Below are 25413 nucleotides of genomic sequence, written 5' to 3'. Positions count from 1 at the left end.
TAAAACTAGACTTGACTGCTTACTTTGCCTCCAACGTGAGGGCGATGATTCCTGCAGCCATGGGGGCCGATGCTGAAGTGCCAGAGTGCTCATCAGTGCAACGCTGCCTCAGATCTGTTGTCACCTGAAATTACACGTATGAGTCCAGTGAGGAAAAACGACCAATTTCCCACATAGCAAACACATACTGTTTGAGTAACTCACAACGCCCAGGCTGTGGCTGTCTCCACTGCTGTAGGTGGTGGACAGAGTAGACGAGCACTCCTCCAGGTACCACGGCTTTTGTCCATTCTGAGTGGTGCTGCCTACTGAGATGGTATAAATGCTGTTGGTGTAACCGTCACATGAGCAGTGGTCTTGACTCTGCCCACCATTTCCTGATGCCCACACAAAAATGGAGCCACGGCCCTTTCTGCCCTGAGAAGCAAAGAGGAATCGTGAATTTTTTTTTACTAAAAATGTATTTGAAATGCATTTCTTTTATGCTAAGTATACTAGACATACATTTACATATTTATGTACTTAATTTAAATAGGCTGCAATACTTTCTGTATACTAAATTGATTTACATAAAGTCTGCTAAATTGGAACAACTAACACTTTAGTTATCCAGAAATAGCGCTGAGGTCCAACTAAAGATACACTTAAGTATATTTGATTGTGCTAAAATGGAACTATTGCAAGTATACTTTAGGTACACTTTAAATATTTACTGTATTTACCTTGCATTTAAAGACTGATATTATAGTGATCATACTGTCATAATATGTGTATCAGTAAGTCTCAAGCGATATAGGCTATCAGTAAATATGTTAATGGATTTTTACTGTATGGATTTTTAAATTATATATTTTTTTCGAAAGACCTTAATGTTTACTGTTGTCTTTTTAAAATTTGATTCACATTTTCTGATTTGTACTAAAAAAAGAAAAGAAAATAATACACCAGAAAAATATAAAAAATATAAACCTACAATCATTTCTACAGTCAGCAAAGTTAGACAGTATGTGTTCAGCCTATCAAAACTCAGGTGTCAAACGAAAATACTATTTAAACAAAATTGCTTATTTTAATTGTTTATGGCGGAGATTTACTTGCTTTTAGTCAAGCTGAACAAAACAGGTTAAAACTAGAAAGCATGATTTTCCATTAGACCAATCTAAAAATGCACTTTAAAGATACACAGTTGCTATGTTCGAAATGGCATACTATACTCTTCCTATTTCTGCAGTATCCAGTATGTTTACTGTGCATATGTAGTAGCCTGCTGTATGCATGGAATTCCCGGATTACCTATTTGCTGAAGGACACTTCATGGGATACTGATGACGTTTCATCTTCGTGACGAGTGAATAAAATTAATTGCACTTTAATCTCTATGGATTTTTTCCGATCAAGTCAAATCAAGTCACCTTTATTTATATAACACTTTATACAGTACAGATTTCAAAGCAGCTTTATAGTGATAACAGGAAAATAATGATTCAGTGATGCAAACAAGCTTCAACAGAGCTCTGTTCTAACAAGAAAAAAGTGTGATTCAAATCCGTTCAATAACTGTGTAAAGTTCATCAATTAGGAAATAATTTCAGTTTGGCTATAAAGCATCATTATTGACTGCTTCTATTGCTCACTTCATTTGTAAGTCGCTTTGGATAAAAGCATGTAAATGTAAATATAAAAAGTACCCAGATGACCTACGTCTTCTGGCAAGATTCTGAAGTGTGCATTGACACGGGGGAGGATTTGTGAATGTCAGTGAAGCAAAGTTACTGAAGCTGGTTGCACATCCTGATTACATTCATACTTCACACACATTAATACTAGAACATACTTTTTTTAGTGGTTGTGAAATAATTATTGTTCAAAATAAGCTCAAGACAGTATGCTAATTCAGATGCACCCATATTCTTCTTTGCCTAAGCTACTCCCACACCACACTCTTTTTACGGATATGACGGGACACGCACATTGACATGTGTATGCTAAAATATTTTATACCTAGTAAATAAGGGTTGAGACAAAAACAAGTTTTGGATAAAAGGGTTGACGAATTGTCGAAATTTTGTTAATTTTGAACCAAAAAATGGCATGGTCGTTTCACTTTTTCAGGTTGTATTAATCAGAGGTCACACTTTATTAATTAGTTCGCTCATTTTTGTTGAATTGTGGCCAAATTGTACTAATTCATCACCTTGTTTTAATTCAGTTAAATGGCCACTATTTAACAAAACAGGGAAAGGGAACAAATTGTAAAAAAATTCTAAAAAGAGAGAACGAATTGTGTCAAACTCCCCTCGAGGGCCACTGTCATGCAGAGTGTAGATAACCAGCCCCAAAACAACTGCCTTGAAGTTTTTAGTAATCCTGAAGACCTTGTTTAGCTGGTTCATGTGTGTTTAATTACGGAGATACCTCTGCCGGACAATGCACTTCCTTTGACACCCCTGACTTAAACCATCAAATTCATCCACTCTGCAATCCACATCCACAATCCTATAAGATCGCTACAAATCACACTGTATCTAATCTTGGGTACATGTATGTAGACTGTACGAGGATGATCTTTGGTCGCAAGACCGTGTCAATGTACCTCTCTCACTGTACGACATAGGACCAACGTTTAGGAGCCTACACACAGAAATCACCACAATTGGTCATCTTTCATCTGGGACAGCCCAAAATTGTACAATGTGTACCAGAGATTAGTACAACTCATAATTACCAAAACATTGTTCCTCCACAAATAACTTGCAGTTTTATCAAAATTAAATGTGTGAGGACCAAAAGTTACATTGTGTAGCTTTAAGTGCAATACAGGGTCTGTATTGAACAAGTAATTTTTCTACTTTCATATTATAGCTTCTTTAGCTTTTGTTTATGGTAAAATTAAGTTGTAAAAAGATAAATAAATACATGAATAATAATAATTAATATTATTATTATTATGATGACTTACAATGACATCAAAAACATTTTGCCAATCTTTTAGTTTAGTTTATCTTTTCTATTTGGGAAAATAAATATTTAGAATTAACATTAAGTCAAAATGTAAGATTTGAACCAAACCAACAAAGTAGAGTATTTTTAGTCCAAACTAAAAAAATGTCAGTGTTGTCTTCACTCAAACTCTGCCCAATAATGTACATAACACAAACACACACTAACTTTGCGTATGCCACTCTCCAGAGCAAGCCGGGCAAGAGGGCCGGGGCCATCTACTGTTCTGCCATCATCATCTGGACCCCAGCTGGAGCTGTAGATATCAATATACTGCTGCCTCAGACTCAGCGATTGGGCTTCCACCATATCAGTCATATCGCCATCCAACATACGCACACCTACAGGAGGAGATTGGACAGCTCCATAGATATCAAGAACACAGGCTATGTTTTGAACACCACACTTCATTCTGTAAATGTTTATTATTGTATAATACATGCAAACATAAACATACATTTCTGATAACTCACCACCAATTTTTGCATTGTAGGCAACTCCAACAATGCAGAGAGAATTGTTTGCAGAGGCAGCGACCACACCAGCACATCTTGTTCCATGTCTTTCGTGAAATTACAAAGAAGTGGAAAACCCTGTATTTATATGGAGCATTGCATTTTAAAATGTAGGCCTATTTAAAATCAGCATATACGGAGACTGAGGGAAGTGAGACTGCACTGGGTCACAGTGGAAATGGACTGACTTGTTTTCATTGGTGGCATCATAACGTGGTGTTGGATCAGGATCATTGCCGTTGACATCATAGCTGGCTCGTGCATCCTTATAAATATATTATAACACATTAATAACATCATGGCGTGTCGGGCAAGGAAGAGAAAAAAAAAGTTCTAAATGCAGCCTTTTTATTTACCCAAACTAACAAAGATGATCACTAGAAAATAGGCACACAGGAGAAGAAAAAAACAGCATTAAATACAATGGTAAACGAAAAAAATAAACAAGGCACAGGTGAACGTAATCTGTAATCATAGAACCGAACTAGCAAATGAGAACCAAGGTAACAAAGGAAACAGAAACTGAACACAGGAAATACAAAAAAGGAAATATGATTAACAGGAACAAAAACAGCATACTGACAACATATGAATAGGGCTTTGCATATCTCACTCACGATTTTGAACGATCAAAATGACTGATAGACCAATATGTTGGTCTTGACAATTAATCAGACATTATTTGAGATTATTGATATTGACCAGTGAACTACTCCCACTTGACAAAATAAAGGTTTGTCGATGGATAGTGTACATTTTCTGTCTTCCATTTATTTTTAATGTATATATAATATTATTATTAACATATAATACAGTATATCAGAATTGTATATTCCTACCCTTAAATCTAAACATACCAAAAAAACCTGTCTCTAACCTTAACCATATCCTACCTCAATAGCAGCAAAAGTGTTTTGCAATACAGAATTAACACAATAAGTACATTGTTGCTATCTTTTCTTTCTTTCTTTTTTTAAGTACGTTGTAGTTAAAGGCACCTAATATAAAGTGTGACTAATTTATTTGTTTCAGATCATCTTAAGATGTCAAAGCACTTACATAGTTTTGTTTAAGATCTGGATGCTGTCTTTCTATACCATCATCCAGTATGGAGACCACAACCCCTTTCCCAGTGTAGCCCCTGCGCCAGGCGGCCTGGATGTTCATGTCAGTCAAGCAGTTGTGATCACAGTGCTATAGAACAGGAGGAAAATATAACATACTAAAGCACATCTAAAGTACTTGACTGTGATATCAACTGTAGAGTGTTATTTGATATTACATTTAAAGTTAATATATTTTAAATGTACTTGTCATGTATTTTACATTTATTCATTTATGCACATTTATTCATTTTAAATGTAAATTGCAAATGAATCAAAACAAATGTGTAATTAAAAATATGTTTAATACAAGTTGTGGTAACACTTTAGTTTAGGGTCCAATTCTCATATTTGCTCATTATTGCATTAGGATATTAGCTGTTTATTAGTACATATAAAGCACATATTAATGCTTTATTCTGCATGATACTGTATTTTACATCCTTTAATCCTACCACACTCCTACTTAGTATATAAACTGAACAACTACCTTACTAACTAATAATAAGCAGTACGTTTATTGAGGCGAAAGTCATAATTAATAGTGAGAATTGGACTTGAGTCTAAAGTGTGACCCAAGTTCCATTAGAAGTATATTTTAGTTAACCATAAATGCTTCCTAATACATTTGACAGCATACTTATTGCCCAAACCTTAAAGACAACATAAGTAATACTTAAGCCCTATACCTAACTGGGTCAAAACATTTTTATTTAAATTACTCTTTTTAAAACTACAGTATACAAGGGGGTATTTCATTATGATGTACAGTATACCTTTGAACATATTGCTTTGAAATGTACATATTTATTTTCACAAATTAATTGGTTTAACACAGTGGTTCGGTTCAATTAAAATGCATTTTATCTAAATATAAAATTGCTGATTGTAATGTGTTGCATACTAACAATGTACCACATGCTGTCCCACTTGGCGTCATTGAAGGTGGTGGCTTGGGTTTGGTCCATTGTGTCAGTTCTTTTTACTCTCTTCTGAACCATCTGTTGCTGGATCCACTCCACCTTCAGCATCAGAACATATTTATGATGTTCTACTACATACATGACATGCTTCACAAACCACAGTCTATTAAATGAAATATTCATTAAGAGTAATTATAATTGTCTCATTTAGTTTTTGGCAAGTTTAAGGATGCATCTGTGGGGTTTGGCGTACCGCTGACTTAATCTGTTTTGGTAAGTGTGTGTGGTGTTTATAGGGTGGTGTAGTCTAACTTATTAACTATTCAGTGGTGTCTCTGTGACTGAAGGTATATGATCCTTGTACCTTGGTCTCCGTGGTTATGAGACTGTGGTTCCCTCTGCTTTTAATAGCGGACCTTTTGATGGTTCCTCTGTGCTGGAATTGGTAATGGTCCACTAGCCCACCTATCTGCAATGACACAAGGGGAAGAAGAAGATTGTGTTAGCCGCTGCTCAGGTGTGACTGACAGAGATATAAATTATGTATCCATCCCTGACGTATGCCTACGAAACAACAAAAGGGTTATTCTACACCGCTGATAGACTTACCATCAGAGGCAACCTGAGCTAGCACTGCACGATTCAGCTGAGCTTAAACTTTGGCTGCTGATATCTCTTTGACACCTTGTGCCTTGACGTTATGATGTCGGCTGAAGACATACCAGATTTACCAGGAACTAAACAGCCCCACAGTAGACGGCAGTTACACATTTCATTGACTGAGTGTGGGAAGTCAGTTTCCTTGTTAACACTGAAAATATGTGCTCAACGACACAAAGAGAAATAAACTAGTCACACAGAGCAGGAAACACAAATAGAGAATGTAAAGCAAAGAAATCCCATGATGAATTGCACAACAAACCATTGGGATTCAAAAAGGCGTAAAAGTAATATTGAATGAATTTTCCAAGTTTAGCTACTGACAGCATCTTTTTAGATATTTTTTTGTAACTTTTTGAAAAAAGTATTTTTTTGCTCATCGAGGCTGCATTTATTTGGTCGAAAAAATACTGTAAACAGTAATATAGTGAAATATTATTACAATTTAAAATAAATGTAATTTCTGATGTAATTTATTTCTTTGATGGCAAAGCTGAATTTCCAGCAGCCATTACTTAATTGTCAAATGACCCTGACCCTTCCGAAATCATTATAATATTCTGCTTTGGTGCATAAGAACCGTTATTTGTTATTATAAGTGTTGAACTCAATTGTACTGCTTTATATTTTAGTGTAAACCATGATACATTTTTCTTAGGATTCTTTGATAAAAAGAAAGTTCAAAAGAACAGCATTTATTTTAAACAGAAATATTTTTTAACATTAAAATGTCTTTACTGTTGAACAATTTAATGAATCCCTGTTGAATAAAAACATTAATTTCTTTCAAAATACAGGTTTTAAATTGTAGTGTGTTTTAAACTTACAATGGTCTGTGGGGAAAGTGTAATGTTGATACCATAGACATCTATTGTCCATTTCAAGTGCATTTCTACAAATTTTTCCCCCCTCAGATATTCAATTAAGTGAAAATTACATTTATACATCTCCATGAGCATCCTGTCACATTTAATTCGCTCTTAAATATACTGCTGCTATACTTATTTGTGCAGTAAGGGGACAAAGAAAGTGTGCCAGTTGGTTAACTAACTGAAGTAGGGTATAAGATGCCATCGAGGTTAGGAGCTCATCTTGCATGGTTAAACACATGTATTATACAAGAGCCAGTGACCCAGAGACATGGGCTCGGTAAAAATGAAAGACTAATTTGAACGAAAAAAGTAACAAGGAATTACGGTTTGTTTACATATAGTTGGTGCGATAAAAATATTCGTTTGTCTATGAAGTTTTGTCCTGGCAGTAGCTGTACCTGGTAAAACAACATCTTCCAATTTCAATGACAATAAGTCTTGACTTGACTTGAATAGCATGGAAGTTCCATAATATATAACAAAGTACCATCTTATTACCATATGTGACCATCACTGCATCATAGTATCACCATAGTAATTTTGTGATGAAACGTTGCCAGTTGCCATTCTGAGATCATACAGAAAACATGAAGACATAATATAGCATACTGTCTCAATTGATAAATCACAAAATTGGGCTATTCAGCCTTATAAGAATTTGAGGCAGGAAACAAGAATAAATACAAAGTTATAATAAATGTGATAACACCCACTTATATATAAGTGAAACTGGTCAATTGTTACAAGATGCTGCCACATGAAAACTTTAATGGTAACACTTTATTTCGGTGTTCCACTTTAGACATTCTAATAACTATAAGTACCTTTGTAACTACATGCCAACTAACTCTCATTACAGTATATACAGTGCTTAGTATCAACAAACACTTTATTTTGATGGATCCCCCAACAGACATTCTACTGACTATAATTAACATGTCGACTTATTCTGACCTGAACCCTCACACCTAACAGTCTACTAATACTCTAACGAGAGTTAGTTGACATGTAGTAGCAAAGTTACTTATAGTTAGTAGAATGTCTAAAGTGGACCATCAAAATAAAGTGTAACCCATTTAACTGGCAACATTTTTTTACAGTGAACTTACCTGGCCCATATTCACAAATCCATATTTGACTGCAATAAGATCAGCAGTATCAGGACCTCCAGTTATTTTAACCGCCCAACGGTTTGTGTATAATCTCGTCTGGACACATTGGAGTCCAATCCCAAGAAGAATTGCATATAGAAAAAGTGCTGTTGGTGTCATCTTTAGATGGTTATGATCTCTGCTTCATGCAGAAGTATTGGTCTGATGACACTCCTCATTGAAAAGTTCTCATTAAAAAGCGATTTGACATTGTCTACAACAGACTGACTGGACTGTGAAATGATTGTAAAACAAAAAGTTCCTAAAGGACCTAGTTTGACTGTGTGAGCGCTATTCCACTGCGATGGCTCCACTGCATCTGTTGCCTGTGGCACATCATCTCCAATTACAGTCCTATCAGTTTCTACAGGTGCACTGTGTGCTCGTACATCAAACAAGAAACACTGGGAATAATAGGCCTACATTCATGGCATTATTATATTAAACCGGGATGGATAGATCATAATTAATGTGCTTTCTGAAAACATCTGTAAATTGAACAGCATTTCCTTATTTTTCCTTCATTAATTTTAGTCCATTTTACGCATGATTTTACAATACGGATACAATATGTATTGTTTTAAAGCAGCTTCACAGAAATAAACAGAAAATAACAGAATCAGTGATGCAAACTTCATCAAATATAATACAAATTCGAATTAAGCTATAAACACACAGTAGTATTGTTATTCAGCTCGAGTCAGTTCAATAACTGTAAAGTTTGCCAATTATGAAACAAATCTGATTCAGCAATAAATCAGCTCTACAGAAGACAATAGTGTCATCATACAGCTCCATTTAGTTAAAATTTTGTTATCATCCTACACTGTCAATATAGTCAAATTGATGATATTACAACAACTGCATGATTGCACTTATAGGGCCCTATTTTAGCGATCTGAAACGCAAGTATCAAACACGAAACGCAAGTAACTTTCTGTTGCTATTATACCGGCGGGATAAATTACTCTTGCGCCCGACGCAAATCTAAAATGGGTTGGTCTGAAGTAGCTTCATTATTCATGGTTTGGGCGTAACGTGAAATAAACCAATCAGAGCGTCTTCTCACATTCCCTTTAAGAGCAAGCGCAGTTGTTCCATGGCGGATTACTATTATAACGGCAGGTTTGCCAGCGCACGCCAGGAGCGGTTCACAGCCGAGGAGACCGATGTTCTCGTCAGGGCCGTAAAACACAGAGAAGTGACATTGTATGGGGATAATGGGAGAAACCCACCCAAATTAGCTTTGGTCAAACAGGCGTATAATAATTTAGGTAAATGTGTAAGCTAGATTTATGCCTATTTTTTCACATCTTCATGGACACAACAATGATTTCCCTCGTGTGTTAATATTTTTCCTTGTAATAATGTATGATTTGCAAAAATGAAAACTGCTGCATCCGTTTCGATTAGAGAATCGAAGTGTGCGCGTTGCTCACACCCTACATAATGGCCAAGCTTGCGCCCTTAAAATAGCATATGACTATCGCGCAATGCACCACTGTCTTTAGACTAGGTTTTTCCTGGTCAGTGGCGGGAATTGTTTTTTTAAACTCCAAAATAGAGCCAAGGAGCGTTTGCGCCGGAACACGCCTCCTCTTTTCACTAAACCGCCGGTAGGGCGGTACCATCAGCTGGTATAATCACTCTCGAAGAAAGAGGAGATGGATTCAGGGACCTGCCTAGCAGTGCAAAAAGGTGTAATCTTCTCAAACATCACAATAGATCGACTGGTTGTCTACAGAGACATGGTTACTGGACTTTTGGTCCTTTTGGTTAAGTCTTTCATGAGGACCTCAAAACTCTTCCCCTCTTGCCTTTTGATGCCTGGATTGCAACCTTGTTGGCTTGTGAAGCTCATGATGAGGGACATGATGGAGTGGCGGGCACCTTGCTGAGGATGAGAAGGAAAGCATGGGTTTTGAAAGGAAGAAGAGTTGCCTTAAAAGGTGGTTGACCGATGCGTCTCCTGCAAAAAAAGTCTCTGCAAAAGCCAGAGCATGTCAACAAGTAATGGAAAACCTACCTGAAGTGAGAACGAGACCTGCTGCACCATTTGAGTTTACCGCCATCGATCTATTCGGACCCTACCAAGTAAAGGACGATGTCAAGAGAAGAGCGTCAATGAAAGTCTGGGGAGTTGTCTTCTGCTGTATGGCAAGCAGAGCTATTCATTTAGAGTTGGTCAACACTCTATCTACAGAGAGCTTCCTATTGGCATACCAGAGGTTTACTGCAGTCAGAGGTCATCCCCGAAAGGTCTGGTCAGACCCAGGAACCAATTTTATAGGTGCAAAACCTGTACTGAAGGATATGTATGCTTTGCTGGAAAGTCAAGATAAAGCAACCTTGGAGGAGTATGCAGTTAAGAATGGAACACTGTTTGCTTGGAAAGTGCACCCAGGCGATTCACCACTCCGAAATGGAGCTGCAGTGCGTATTACAAAGAGAACTCTCCAGAGTCTTGGAAAAGGGTCAGACCTCACTTTCAGCGAGTTCTTAACAGCACTTCAGCTAGCAGCCGAGTTCAGAGCCGGGAGGGCTGCATACAATATGTCACGCCAAATACACTACTGCTTGGTCGAGCCACACAGACAGGGGACTACAAGACTTTCAACTTTTCTAGCTACCCCTATAAAAGGCTCCAAGAGATACAAACTCAAGTCAATTGCTTTTGGAGATTTGCTGGTCCAAACCTGTTCGTGAGGAACAAGTGGCATACAGCAGAGAGGAACGTCGCCATTGGAGACATCGTTTGGCTATGCGATCAAAATGCACTAAGGGGGCAGTTTAAGCTCGGAAGAGTCGTCAAAACTCTGATCCAAGGGGCATCGTAAGGGAGGTAAATGTTCGAGTTTCTCCAAGCCATTGTGTCCCTGTCTAGTCAACGGCCAAATAATCTGCATCTTGTGATAGGAAGAGGGTCTATCAAGGTACTGTGCGGCACAGAAACACCTTGTTGTTCTTCTCCCGGTTAAAGAGCAGATGAAGGAAGAGTAAAGGCTACAAATGGCACGGTTGCTAAGCTGTGCAATCTTCAGAGGGGACTATGAAAGATCGAGTGGGAGGTGTTGCGCCAAATCGCCCGTCACCCGCATACCCTCATTAGTACCAGGTAAATCTAATTTGCAATCTGTTGCGCACGCCCAGGCCGGATAAGGGATAAGGCACCATACCGTTGCTATTGTTTGTATGCACCGGGAGCTGACACCACGGCAGAGAGCAGCGCTGGCTTGAGTATTTGACTATGTAATGGAGTATAGATTGTTTAATTATTAAAATATCAATTAATTTATAAATATGGTTAAAAGCTTAATTATGTCATAGCCTTTGTGGTTAAAATCTAGTTAATTATAAAAGTGTGTGGAAGCTATTAAAAAGTGTGTGGAAGCTATTAAAAGGTATTTTGTACTTTAAATGTAAAATAAATTACGTATGAATTCATTTTTATAAGGTTGTATAATATCTACCAGCTTTCTAACTGAATGTGTAATTTTTACCAACTTAGACCTATGTGCAATATATTGTAGGCTGGATTAAATATGCATGCTTTTAAATGGTTCATTGGTACTGATGTAGTTCTGTGCAAAAGAAAATTAAGTCATGTTAACCCTGCCAATTATCTCTTTAAAGGTTTTTTACCTTCATGAATGCTATGATAAATGGATGGAAATAATTCATAAGGCCTAATCATTGAGTGGAATCCAGTTTATATATTTCAAATTGAAAACCTATCTCTTTCAAGTGTGGGGAAACGCACTGTTATGTTCAATGTATTGGTCAAAGAAAACTATTACACAATGAGTTGCAAAAAGAGTTTTAATGAAATACTCCTGAAGAGGCACACCTGAGGAGATTAAGTGTTTACATGGGTCATGCATACGCCCATGTAATGAGCTATCAGATGTGTTTATTGAGTGCCACATAGAGCCAACAGGATCTTTTCATAATCTCCACTTGTTTCCTTCTGTAAAAACCAAACACAGAAGCCACTTTTAATTCAGATATACTGGTTTCAAATATGATGGATCTAAGATGTGAAATTTAATTTAGAAGCTTTTCAGAACACCCATTATGAATTGCAGAGACTCACCAGAACGTCCTCCTGGAGGCTTTTGCCATACATCCTTTTGTATTCTTGAAGGATTCTCAGCAGGTCAATTTCTGAACGGCTCACAATGATTCTAGTTAGTGTGTCAGTGTTGGTTCCCATTCCCTATAAAGCAAGGCCATATTACAGATTTGTCAATTATTCATAAAGTAACAATAATCTGAGTCAAATTATTTTACAAACAGCTTAATAAGAATTTGAAAGAGAATTAACATTTCAGGAAATTCAAAATGGCAGATTCATTTTTTAATTTATTTAATAATTGTTTTTAATTAGCAGAAGAAAAAAATGAGTTCAGTTTAAATTAGTCTCTAGTCCATACAGCTCCTGAAATATAAGCAAACATGTAAATGTGTTAATTATAGCACCCCCTTATTGTCAATTCCAACAAAAATGTAGCCTACAGCCTATTGTAGAACCCTTGCTCAATGGCAGCCATTTTTGTTGGTCTATCCAATTAGCTTATAATGATATCTACAGTTGGACAAAGTAAAACAAATTTTCACAAAGAGTCTGACGCCCTGACCAGAAAAAGACTAATTTGAAAATGTCCAGAAATACAAAATGGTTCCAGCACCTTTTGTCCGTGGACCAGATAATAAACAGAAATTCTGAATGAAACAAAATTAATCAAATTGAACAAGTTCCATAATTTCCTCAACAGCTTTACCTTCATAGCCAATTGAAGCTTTTCTGCGAAGTAGGCAGGTTTGTTCCAAGCAGACTTCACTATAACATGAAAAAAAAGACAGTGAGAACAGCTTTTGCAAGAACCTTTTTCATTTTAGTTCATCTTGATATTTAGATCTAATCTGGTTGTGAAGTTTGAGTGTGAGAATGAAACCACCTTTAACACACAAAGCTGAAAAAACCTGCTTTCGAACAGGTTTTTAATGGCGCTGCCTTCATACAGATGGCCACTGAAGCATTTAACATAATTTAAAGAGAAACTACTCTTTCACACACCCACAGATCTGCACAGACTAAAATGAAGGCTTGTACTGTATATTTACCCAAGGTCATCAGGCAGTCTTCAAAGCTTCCATGCAGCTCACCCTCCAGATCTTTGGCCAAACCATCTTTGCTCAACTGGCCATAATATTGTAAAACTGTAGATTTTATACAACACAGTTAATGCCTCAGAAAATATGAGCTGGAGTACACCAGAATGGCATATTAGAAGGCAACAATCTCTGAAGAAGAGTTACATTCCTTGACTTACTTTTGCTCAACTGAGCTTCACTCCTGTTTGTGAGGATGTCAATCAGAACTGAGCAAACAGTGCCAATCCTATTCTCGCCTGCCTCAAACAGAGCCTAAAACAACAACATAGCAAAGTCAGAGACAGTTGCAACAGTTTCAATTTATAATGCTTCTTGCATGGCTGTCTGCAAAACGTGACTATGATTGGTCTAGCATTTGTGTTTTTCATACCAACACAATTTAGAAAAGTTACTTTAAGTGGTGCCATCTTTGCAACTTCAGTATCATTATGGCGAATGTAAAAAAAATATTGACTATATATCAGCTGGAATTTATCGTACTTACTTCATTGGGCATAGTGCAAGTAAAGGATCTTTACCTTTGCATCACTCTTAGCCGCTCCATCATCAATGTTACGGTCTTCAGTTCTGGTAGCCTGAAGTTATAAGATATTGGTATAGTAATATCTCATTATTAATACACATATCATATTGTTTTCTTGTGCGGTTACAACAATCATACTGAACTATGTTTTGTACCTTGCAAAGGGCAACTAGGGTAGTCTCAAGATGTCCTTTAATTTCACATGCAATATCTTCCTCCAGCATTTCTCCATAGACTGCATAACAGGAAGAGGTTAGCAGCATAAACATACATCTGCTTTGAGGAAAAATATCTTATGTCAGTCTTTCTTGATACCTTCTTTGAATGAATTCTTCAATGCTGTGATCTCCTTGTTTGATCTGGTCCCCAGAATTTCACTTAAGACAGCCTCATTTGTCCCAAGACCCTGATTATCAATACAATTTATTATTAGTATTTAGATTTAAGTATTAGTATATATTACAGAAAGTCTTTGAATAAAATCTACATTTAAATATATATATAGCAATAGGACCAGTAAGTTGTACCTTAATGGCTCTTTTCATTTCAAAAGCATCATACTCCGGCGGTGTCATCAGCAAAGCAAGGACCACCTCCTCAAAATCTGACTTCAGAGCTTTTTTCAGTGCATCTACCAGAGGCTGAGGATTCATGATAAAACAAAAGCTATAAGCACACATTTTATAAACAAACATAAAAAAAAAGTCTGTTCTTTTAGCATGGATTTGACTTGGACATAGAGTTAAATGACTTGGCTCATTCATCTGTATTGTTTCATATGTCATGTTCAAGGGTTGATGAAAAAGATGGGTACAGTAAAAAAAAAAAAAAGTGTGGTAGATTGCACATTATGACTTGGCTTATACATCTCTATCACATCCTTGAAAATGGCAGAGAAATGGTCCTTTAAATTCTTTTATGGAACAATAGTAGTTTTTTTCCTACGTGTTTTCCACTTGGATTTTGTTTATTAAAAACTGTTTTGAATTCTCCACCACCTTCATTACAGCCACACAAAAGTAACTGGATTCAAATAAATGCTGAATATTAAATTTTGATTTAGCCAATCCAGTCAAAAATAATAATAAAAAAATTATGTTGAAGGATGTGATTATACTTACTTTTCCTGTACTCTGCTGATAAGCTGCTTTGAGCTGTTGTCTTTGTGCATTGCTCCTCTTTACTAGAACGTCCACAATGGTGGCTTCATCCACACCTTCATGAGAAGAAAACAGGCCAAAATCACACCAGTTTATCACATGAGAAGCGGTTTATGATCATACTACAGAGTAAAAGTGGATCTTGGTATAATGGGCAATTTCACTTGATACCTGGAGTATAAATCACAGATACATAAGGGCAATAAAGCTAGACGCATAATAATACAAGTCCCAAGAGAGCTATACTTTGGGTATATTAGCATTCTTCCTGGTATGACATAATTGGTCGGGTGTGTCCTCCATTCATGCAACAACACAAAAACTATGAAGTGTCCCAATTCTTCAAATATTTGTTTTACTTGATTTTTCTTAACACCTGTATCGGGGACAGGAGAGCATGTTAAATTTGCATTTCACATTCAAACACTTTGCATTTAGCAGGATATCTCCACTTTACCTTTGGTCTCAATGGCTTTCTTTAATTTTGCAACATCATTCTGGGCATTGAAGTTTGGATCAGCCTTGACTGTTCCAAGGTATACTGACTCAACAGCAGGAGCAGCTTTAAAACCCTGAGATAAAACATATGGCAACATGCAAGTACAAGTAAGTAATGATAGGTTTCTTTTGAGGCGTATCTAGGTTAGTCATAATCACCTACAGCAGACCCACCTAAAATGTATCCTTTTGACTGACCATAATGAAGGGAATGCTTTTACTTACCGTGTCATCATTAACTTGCTGGAATAATTTCTGGAAAAAAGCCATCTTGCGAGATTTGAAGAAGCTATAAAGAACTAAGCAAATACATCAGTATGAACATATGACCAGACATTGCAAACATTCCACAAATAGGTAAACCTAGATTATCATATAAATGACTTAATCATAAATATTGCATCAAGACATGTTGCACATTAATAATGACAATAGAGGACAGTTAAATGCAAGACAACTCACTTGTTGCTCTGTGAAGTCTGTGAGAGCTGATCTGAAATGGGTGATTTTTGGAACAGAACCTGTCTTTTTATTCCTTGCACACACCCACCGAAAAACTTTGGGCTGGGTAGAGGTGTTAGACCAGGTTGTTCTGGTTTTACCTGTCTGTAAGACTTGTGATAATCTATCATTTAATGTGTGTGCTGTGCTTTACCAGTTGTAGACTAAACCAGGGATGGGCAAACTGGGTCCTGGAGGGCCACTGTCCTGCAGAGTTTGGCTCAATCCCCTGATAAAACTCACCTGCCTGTAATCTTGAAGACATTGATTAGCTGGTTCAGGTGTGTTTGATAAGGGTTGAAACTAAACTCTGCAGGGAACTGGCCCTACAGGATCGAGTTTGCCCAAACTGCAAATCTGTCTCTTTAATTGTGACAATAGACACACAGATCAGGTCAAGCAAGTGCTCCAGCCCTGAGTTCTCACATGGTAAAGAAACCAAAATGTTCATCCCAGTGTAAAATATTGCCAGGATTTACAAAGTGATTTATTACAATAAAATATTAATACAGAGTTGCCATTTAATTGTGATAAACTGTTGGATACTGTGAAAATATGCCAAGTTGCATCTAGGAACTTTATATTGTAAATTCACACAAAACATTTACAGTGCGCACAATTTACATTTATTCCATATTTAAATGTAAAACACTTTTCATGAGCCAACTATGGGGAGATCAACTGGTGCTGACATGGACCATGTAATGAATGTTCACATAATCCAGACATGTAAGAGATGATTATTGAGTTCCACAGAGAGCCAGCAGAATCTTCTCATAATCTCCACTTGTTTCCTTCTGTAAAATGATTTAAATATTTAAATTTGACAGCTATTGTAATAGGACAGCATGATGAAACAGGCAGCAATATAGCTACAATGAAAAAAATAAATGTAGAAACGGGGTTGATTGAATTCATTGGGAATAGATTGTGAAAAGTGACTGTTTCATACCAGAACAGATGTGAATAAGAAACATTTTGGTCTTTTTTTTTTATTTCATGTTGACTTTAAGCTAGTTGGTTAGAGCTTTTTAAAATTATGAAGACTTACCAGAATGTCTTCCTGAAGGGTTTTGCCATACATCCTCTTGTATTCTTGAATGATTTTTAGCAGGTCAATTTCTGAACGGCTCACAATGATTCTAGTCAGTGTGTCAGTGTTGGTTCCTAAACCCTAGAAGTCCAAAATGAGTTAAAGGGTCATGAAATGGAAAATCAAACTGTCCTTAATATTTACACATAAAGTGTTACTCTACAATAAATACTTTTTATACCTCAAATCTAACTCACAAGTGGAGCACCCGTAAGTATAAAAGTTAAGGCAATGGGCATTTACTTGCGTTTTTGGGAGATGTAACGCCCCTTGAAACTTAGTGTTTTTAACAGAGAATATTTAAACTTTTTGGCACCATTTTTTTTTTTGCAAACGTCATAAACTAACCCTGCAGAAAAATGTAAAGTCCAGGTTCAGAAAGTAAAAGTCATCCTCAGTATTTTGTTCCAATCGCCTGGATTTGCTAGTTAACATAGTTTTTCAGCCAGGAGATAGAACTAATTAGTGAAATCAGCTGGCTTGAGTTCATGGTGGAATAAACATGTGGCAAGATTTTTACTTTCTGACCCCTGGACTTTACACCTCTGCATAATATAAAGATCTGAAATGCATTTTATGCCCCCTTTAAACTCAAGTGAAAACACCTAAATAAATAATTGGCCGAGGATATCAAAAACATGTGTAGCACTACCATGCAGTGCTAGTAACTACATAGACCTGCTGGGATACGTTTCATACATTCCTTTGCAGCTTTACCTTCATAGCCAGTTGGAGCTTTTCTGCAAACAAGGCAGGTTTGTTCCAAGCAGACTTCACTAAACATGAAAAATAAGAATATTGTGAGGTTTGTGTTTGTAAGAGGCTGTTATGTATGCACAAACTGAAGATGTGACTTTGTACTGCTTGATTTAGTTTCTACTGTATCTTTGTACCTATCGTTGTGTGATAAAGTTTTGTGTTCCACCCTCAACATGCAGAGCTGGAAAAACAAGCTTCCTAAAATAGTTGAATTGTCTTACGACCACTGAAGCATTTAACTAGAATCTCTTGCACACACCCACATAAATACCCACAACCTAAAATGAGCACTTGTTTCCTTACCCAGCGTCATCATACAATCTTCAAAGTTTCCATGCAGCTCACTCTCCAGAACTTTGGCTAAACCCTTCTTGCTGTATTTGCCATAATACTGGAAAACTGCAAATACATTTTAAATAACACTAGTGCCTAAAAATTTAAGTCAACTATCATAAATGCAACATCTATATTCTTTCATAAGTGGTCTTCAACTTACTTTTGCACAGCTGAGATTCACTCCTGGATGTAAGGACATCAATCAGGACAGAGCAAACAGTACCAACCCGATTCTCTCCTGCCTCAAACAGAGTCTGGGAAAACAATGAAGTCAGAGACAGTCAGTGTGTTTACATGCACACCAATATGCTGGCGCTTACATGACCTTACATCTTTCGGGTTATTACAACCTATAATAAATGCATACATCTACGTCCTATTTTACAGTATGTAAACCTTGTTGTAAAGCCTGCTTGTGTGAACAACTTGTGTTTTCCTGTCCACTGAACAAGAAAATCAACAAGGCATTACAGTAAGTGAAGTGCCTTAGGACAAGAAGGTGTGTAAACTACTTAAGTAATTTTACCTGATTACTGTATTAAAGTATTATTTTGAGTTATTTGTACTTTACTCAACTGAATACTTGTACTTTTAATTAATTACATTTCCGAAGGGATAAAAAGTACTTTTTACTCCTTACAATTTTATTTTGCTTGAAAAGTACTCGTTTATTTTTGAAGATTATTTTCTTACATCCTATGTGGCTAAAATAATAATTTACTGTCAAAATTCAGCATTGATTAGCAGCACTGCTAAAATAGTTGTCTCCTATACATTGCTTTTGTTATCCAGAGATGATTTGGATGGAAATGTGTGTTTATGAATAAATCTAAATACACCAATAATCACCCTCTTTGTAAGTAGTTCCAGATGCTTTCCTCACATTAATCTCAATTACACAGCCATAAAGAAAGAGTTCACAGCCTTAAACTGAACCAAACAGATTCAAAATGAATCACAACACAACATTTGATATGAAGCAAAACATATCAGTTAAAAACACAGAACATATTGTGTATATTGTGCACTGTGTAAAATTTAGGATTGATTATAAGCAGACAATGCAATATGCTACAATGTTTCAATCAAACAGACACAATTCCAGAAGCACATCTGATGTGAAAGCAACACATTTGCTAGTACCTGTAACTTGCAATTTTATGTTTTAATCACAGATGTCAATAAAGAGGCCAAAGTTCCGTAGTGCACTTTATGAAATCTAATACAACTTCTTGTATACTTTAAGTAATATCACTCATAACTGTGTTGTGTTGTTTGATGTTGCCTAATTCAAATGACACTGACTTGTACTGTAGCTTCAACAGAAGAATACACTATACTGGTGTTTGGAAACAATGAATAGGATACTTCCAGATGCCTACCAACCAATCCAAATTCAGAACAGGTTACATGGAAATTATTTATACCCAGACAAATCGGCTCATATAAATAAATCAATTCATGTGATCAGAGTTGTTACAATGTTGCAGTGGAATCAGCCACATTACCTTTGCATCACTCTTTGCAAGTCCATCATCAATTTTATAGTCTTCACTCCTGGTAGCCTGAAGTCATGAGATATTCATTTAGCACACATCACAGATTTACTTTTCTTATTGTGTAACATACACTAAACAGTGTTATGTTTGTACCTTGCAAAGAGCAAGCAGGGTAGCTTCGAGATTTCCACTAATTTCACATTTAACGTGTTCCTCCAGCATTTTTCCATAGACTGTACAACAGAAAGAGGTTAACTGCTCGGACACATCTGCATTTATGAACTACTTGCATGTATTTGGATCTGTGTTACCGTCTTTGAATGAATTCTTCAATGCTGTGATCTCCTTGTTTGATCTGGTCCCTAGAATTTCACTTAAGACAGCCTCATTTGTCCCAAGACCCTGATTATGAGTTAAACTTTAATATTAAAATACTAACATCAATGCTTTAAAAATTATTTTTTTTTAAATATTAAGAGACAAAATCTTAAAATAGTTTTACTTTTTTGTGAGGGCTAGAAATAATTAAGTACATAATTATATTTAAAAATATATATAGCACTGTACCTTCATGGCTCTTTTCATTTCAAAAGCATCATACTCCGGCGGTGTCATCAGCAAAGCAAGGACCAACTCCTCAAAATCTGACTTCAGAGCTTGTTTCAGTGCATCTACCAGAGGCTGAAGCATACATATATAAATAAAAGTTATTTAATACAATACAATTTTCTTTTTACAGTCCAGACCAAGGTTAATTCTAAAAGATCTTCAGACCAAAGCACTCAAAAATATATTTTGAATGTTAAACTGTATCCTAAGCCGTTTCCATTAATGAGTATTTGTATGTCCACTCTAAATTAAAATAATTAAATAATTATTTGTTGAGCTGTAAACTTTTTAAATTGAATAGAGAAATTTGACATAAGAATGCCTAGCATTAACATAACAGTTTCCTGAATACTTTCTTTTAATAATAGCCAATAGTCTAGTCTCTTTATATTCCTTGGATCATACAGAATACAATAATACTCAGTGTTCCAAGGTCAGACATACTGCCTGCCTATTTTCATATTTGTTTTTTTTTTGTTTTGTTTTTAAATGATGTATTTTACAAATACTTTCATGCACTGAAAAAAAAAGACCTAAGAGTACCATAAAAGTGTGGTGAAAGTGCCACCTGCTGGTAACATGTTGTCAATTTAGTCTAAATTGGTCCATTACATTTTAAACAACTGGTCTGGCACAGTCATATACAGTATCATAATAAAAAAAATCTGCCACAGATCATGAATTGTGTTTAATACAGTGTACATGTTCTTGTCTATTGCTGTGTTTTGTGTCTATTTCTATTTATCTTAAGAAATACTTGGAGATCTGATTCAAAGTTCATATTTCAATTGAAAATGAATGAGAACTATGAAAGGATAACCTCAGAATGTTACATTTTCCTCCATCCATTCCTCCAATCTCACATTTGCATGCCATATAATAGGCCAAAGACAAATGTTGTTGGAGGATGTGAATACTGTATACTTACTTGTCCTGTACTCTGCTGATAAGCTGCTTTGAGCTGTTGTCTTTGTGCATTGCTCCTCTTTGCTAGAACCTCCACAATGGTGGCTTCATCCACTCCTTCATGAGAGGACAGACCAAAATAAAAAATCCTTTACCATGGTAAAAAATCATGTTTTGAGTGTTGTCATGGTAGAAGATGCTACTTCAGCTGTATCTCTTATGTGTCAGTATTAATAGTAATAATTATTAATTATTAAATACAGAGATGAAAAGGTTAAAGGAACACTCCGACTTTTTGGGACTTTAGCCCACAGAGTGTACAAAAAACAAAGTCACATGAGACACAGACATATTTTAACCGTATAAATACTGGGAACTATATTCTCTGAAGGCGAAGCACTGCTACTTGGGCGGAGTGATAACCGCAGCACCTGAGACGCGCTCTGAACGAACTCTCTGCTCCTCACCACGGCGCGTCTCAGGTGCTGCGGTTATCACTCCACCCAAGCAGCAGTGCTTCGCCTTCAGAGAATATAGTTCCCAGTATTTATACGGTTAAAATATGTCTGTGCCTCATGTGAGATGTGACTTTGTTTTTTGTACACTCTGTGACTATACAAATCACAACATGTAAATAGGAAAAATTTTGCGTTATTTTGTCACTTATTTGGATTAGTATGCTAGCTGCAACCATTTACATCCAGTCTTTGCAGGGGGGCAGTGTTTCGGAAGACACTGAAGCATCCCATGGCGCCGCCATTAAGCGGACCCCCACCTGCTGTTAGCATTCCATTGACTCCCATTCATTTTGGCGTCACTTTGACAGCGAATAACTTTACATCTGAGGCGTTTGTCCATTGTTTATTTCTAAAGAAACACGAAAAATGTATAAAAGGCTCCATTACCTTGTATCTTACGTTATGGCCCCGTAGAAGCAGTTTTTGTAAAAATAGGCTAACGATTGCGTCATACCCGCGCGACTCTGTCGCACAAGTCGAAAAATTACCGTATGGACAGGCAGAGAAGCTCGCAAGCAATCGGGAGGACGTGGAGGCATAAAGTCAAGGGAGAAGCCCATAGAGAGTGATAAAGTTGCTCCTGCTGCTAGCTCATGGACAGCTAATACTCACGCTCTCCGTCTCTGCGAGTTTCGGAAGGGAATGATTCAGATTTCTCTCGGCACAGCTACTAGAAGACCTACAGGTTGCTCACGTCACATCTACGTCGTCAAGCTCAGTTTGAGCCTGCGCAGTTCGCCTTGCGATCAGGAAGTGAGTGCTTCTAATTGACTTAATTTCTCTCCGTTGAAACCTATGGGGTCACTGTGTCCATGTTTATATACTGTCTATGAGTCTTTGTGCTAAGCTAGGCTAGCGGTGGGTGCGTCAAACAGACTTATAGCACGCACGGAGATGAAAAAGGTATGTATGGACTTATCTAACTCTGGGGGATAAGTTGAATAGGCTAAAGTCCCAAAAAGTCGGAGTGTTCCTTAAAAAGAAGTTGTCAGTGTCCGAGGGTTTTATTTCAATATTGGTACAGTTTTCTTAGGATTGAATCCCTGAGAACACCCACAAGCAAATATTATATTATTTTTATTTACAACCAACAAGTATCTAGACAACAAAGTTTTGGGCAGTGAGTGTGTCCAGTTAACGTTGTAGAACAAAACATTCAAGTATGTTTACCACAGACCTTATTTTACTCATAAATTGAAAAGCCCCATTATAAAACCCAAAGGAACATTTAGAGGGAACCAGTGGCGAATTAGTCTTCTGGGTTTTGACATCATCCCTCCTCCACTCTATAGGCATAAATCCCGTAGCAGATCTAGACAGATGGAGCTGGGGAAAGTGGAGGGTTTCATAGGAACTATGATAGCATGTTGCAGGACCAGCTTACAGCAAAAACTGAACCCGACTATTTAAATGTTGAGCAGACAAGCTCATTGGCTGCAGAATTAACATAGGCTGTGTTAGTAAATTATGTGATTGTTAGCAAACTGCATTAGCCAGCACCATCTAGAGTTTAATGACTGAACTAGATATTTAATCTGGTGCTGATTATTTGCCTTTTTTTTCATTGTCACTAAATGTTCTTATGTGTAATTTGACTTTTGAGTTGAATGTAAAAAATTTCATATAATATAAATTATATTTCACTTGACAGTACATGCTATTTTTGTATCTGATTCTATTGATATACACTAAGTGAAACATAACATTTTTTTTTAGAAAAACATATTTTGTGAAAATGAATGCGGGAGAAACACCAAAACACATATGAACATACTGAATAATTATAGATTAATACAGATTAATACAAAAATAATTCCTTGGTTTATTTTTGTCATGCAGCCTGTTTTGTCCCAATGTAGACAGTGGCTCTTTGCTTTTCAACTATTTATTTCTATCAATACATTCTAAGTTTTTCAGGTATTGCAGGGGTGTGTCCTCCACACCTTTTCTAAAATAAACAGCATAACACTTGAATATACATACATAACATATATCTAGCTGAAAATGAACAATGTTTTTCTATCCTTTGTCGAAACACATTCCTGATATCAGGGACATGAGATCATTGTACATGTTTAACGTTGCATTCATTGTGATATCTACACTGTAAAAGAAAACGTAAAAAAAAAAAAAAAAAAAAAAAAGGTCATGTAATTTTATGCCAGGACATTATCCATTAAGTTCATGGACCTTTATCCCTAAAACACAATGCAATGTGTAATTCAAAATACATAAAACACCAGTGAAAAATCAAACCTTTAAGTAATCTTCCTTCAGAAAATTCCTTCATATTACCATAGTACATTGTTGTTGTTTTTTACCAACTTTAGGTGTATTTACCTTTGGTTTCAATGGCTTTCTTCAATTTTGCAGCATCATTTTCAGCATTAAAGTTTGGATCAGCCTTGACTGTTCCAAAGTATGCTGTCTCCGTAGGAGGTCCTTTAGAACCCTATGATAAAACATATAGCAAATGCTAAAATATCAGCTCATGGACTAACTATTAATATAAGTAATGAAGTTGAGGTGTATTTAAATGTGTGTTGGCATACAAAACATTGATTATTCTGAACTTACCTGGCTACTGTCATCATTACTAATTTTCTGGAGAATTTTTTTAAAGAATGCCATCCTTTGTACCTTAAACAAGCTAAAAAAAAAAAAAAAAAAAAGGTTGCACTTATGAACAGGTATGATGTTTTTTAAGTCATTGATTCAATCTCAAATGTCTTTAAAGAGCTTTGTCAAGATAAGTCATTCAAGAGGACCGTAAAACACATTTACAGCGATATCTCACCTGTGAAGTCTGTGAGAGCTGCACTGAAATGGGTGATTTCAGGAACATAACCAGGCCTTTTATTCTTTTGGGTGCGTGAAGGAGTTAGACCAGGTTGTTCTGGTTGTACCTGTCTGTAGTCATTTAATATATTTGCTGCACTCACCTCAAACTGTAGGATTTGTGGATTGTGTAAGATAAACTGACATGCAAAACAAAGCCTAAACATATATACATGAAACATTGTTCACTAGATTTTGCACAAGACTGTGCATATACTTCTATTAGTTTTCATTTTCTTCTATTTTAATCATATTATTTGTGCACAATTATAGGAGCAAATGTGATAGTTCATCCAAAAATGAAAATTCTGTCAGCATTTACTCACTCTAATGTTGTTCAAAACCCCCATAACTTATGTGGAAGGCAAATGGGAAAGAATGGTTGCACTTCGATTGCACTTTATTTTACAGTACGTGCACTTATGTGTACTTACAGTGTACTTACCTAAGAAAGTGTAATGCTTTTTCTGCTTTAAGACAAAAGCTGAGATCAAACCCCCTGCAATAAAGTAAAACACTCAAAGAAAGAGCACAGGACATCGCCTTTGTCCAAACATATCTCCTTGTTTATATACGCATCCCCCCTCTCCCAACTTCCTTCTTTTCTCCCTGATTCAAGTCACTAAAATTTCACTAAGAATGTCTATACCATATGATGCATCTCGTGAATCTATTGTTTTTTTCCTTTTCATGTTTGGTATCATTTTAAATGTCTCAGTGCGATTGGTAAAATGGTCTCAATTTCATTGCAATTAGTTTTATGCGAAAAATTGA

The 25413-nt window shown here is 36.4% G+C and overlaps 3 protein-coding genes across 3 annotated transcripts in view; all 3 read right to left on the bottom strand.

Moving 5' to 3' along the window:
* The window catches only part of pcsk5a (proprotein convertase subtilisin/kexin type 5a), a 46331-nt gene extending 38125 nt beyond the window's left edge, over positions 1-8206 (bottom strand). The window contains exons 1-9 of the mRNA XM_079607032.1: positions 8183-8206; positions 5906-6010; positions 5527-5640; positions 4575-4709; positions 3704-3780; positions 3474-3562; positions 3169-3341; positions 205-417; positions 24-124 (exon numbers count right to left, since the gene is read on the bottom strand). Of these exons, the coding sequence (XP_079463158.1) occupies positions 24-124; positions 205-417; positions 3169-3341; positions 3474-3562; positions 3704-3780; positions 4575-4709; positions 5527-5640; positions 5906-6010; positions 8183-8191 (1016 nt within the window). The 5' untranslated portion in view covers positions 8192-8206. The remainder of the gene's footprint in view (positions 1-23; positions 125-204; positions 418-3168; positions 3342-3473; positions 3563-3703; positions 3781-4574; positions 4710-5526; positions 5641-5905; positions 6011-8182) is intronic.
* Positions 8207-11919: 3713 nt separating this feature from the next.
* On the bottom strand, positions 11920-16339 carry LOC306995437 (annexin A1-like). The gene is made up of 14 exons (XM_079607035.1): positions 16236-16339; positions 16043-16144; positions 15806-15879; positions 15540-15654; positions 15044-15138; positions 14450-14563; positions 14238-14328; positions 14078-14157; positions 13918-13974; positions 13558-13651; positions 13349-13444; positions 13006-13064; positions 12318-12440; positions 11920-12191 (listed from the first exon to the last, which is right to left on the bottom strand). Exons 3-14 carry the CDS (start codon positions 15848-15850, stop codon positions 12135-12137), a joined length of 1026 nt encoding a protein of 341 aa, XP_079463161.1. The 5' UTR covers positions 15851-15879; positions 16043-16144; positions 16236-16339; the 3' UTR covers positions 11920-12134.
* Positions 16340-16468: 129 nt separating this feature from the next.
* On the bottom strand, positions 16469-24699 carry LOC306995436 (annexin A1-like). Its single transcript, XM_079607034.1, has 13 exons — positions 24599-24699; positions 24379-24451; positions 24142-24253; positions 21306-21400; positions 20336-20449; positions 20080-20170; positions 19922-20001; positions 19778-19834; positions 18430-18523; positions 18237-18332; positions 17892-17950; positions 17133-17255; positions 16469-16878 (listed from the first exon to the last, which is right to left on the bottom strand). Exons 2-13 carry the CDS (start codon positions 24430-24432, stop codon positions 16822-16824), a joined length of 1032 nt encoding a protein of 343 aa, XP_079463160.1. The 5' UTR covers positions 24433-24451; positions 24599-24699; the 3' UTR covers positions 16469-16821.
* Between the last annotated feature and the right edge of the window lie 714 nt (positions 24700-25413).

This window comes from Phoxinus phoxinus, assembly GCF_949152265.1.
Source record: "Phoxinus phoxinus genome assembly, chromosome: 3".
Taxonomy (NCBI): domain Eukaryota; kingdom Metazoa; phylum Chordata; class Actinopteri; order Cypriniformes; family Leuciscidae; genus Phoxinus; species Phoxinus phoxinus.
The sequence above is the reverse complement of the archived record's forward strand: the minus strand, read 5'-3'. Positions and strand labels throughout refer to the sequence as shown.

Bases quoted from the DNA above. Each gene is read 5' to 3' on its own strand.
- LOC306995437 (XM_079607035.1), bottom strand. From the start codon at position 15,850: ATGGCTTTTTTCCAGAAATTATTCCAGCAAGTTAATGATGACACG. The intron at 15,655-15,805 runs GTAAGTAAAAGC...GTTTTATCTCAG, and splicing joins AGCAAGTTAATGATGACACG to GGTTTTAAAGCTGCTCCTGC. The intron at 13,065-13,348 runs GTAAATATACAG...TTCATGTTATAG, and splicing joins AGACTGCCTGATGACCTTGG to TGAAGTCTGCTTGGAACAAA.
- LOC306995436 (XM_079607034.1), bottom strand. From the start codon at position 24,432: ATGGCATTCTTTAAAAAAATTCTCCAGAAAATTAGTAATGATGACAGT. The intron at 19,835-19,921 runs GTACAAACATAA...TCATGACTTCAG, and splicing joins CCCTGCTTGCTCTTTGCAAG to GCTACCAGGAGTGAAGACTA. The intron at 17,951-18,236 runs GTAAGGAAACAA...TTTCATGTTTAG, and splicing joins AGATTGTATGATGACGCTGG to TGAAGTCTGCTTGGAACAAA.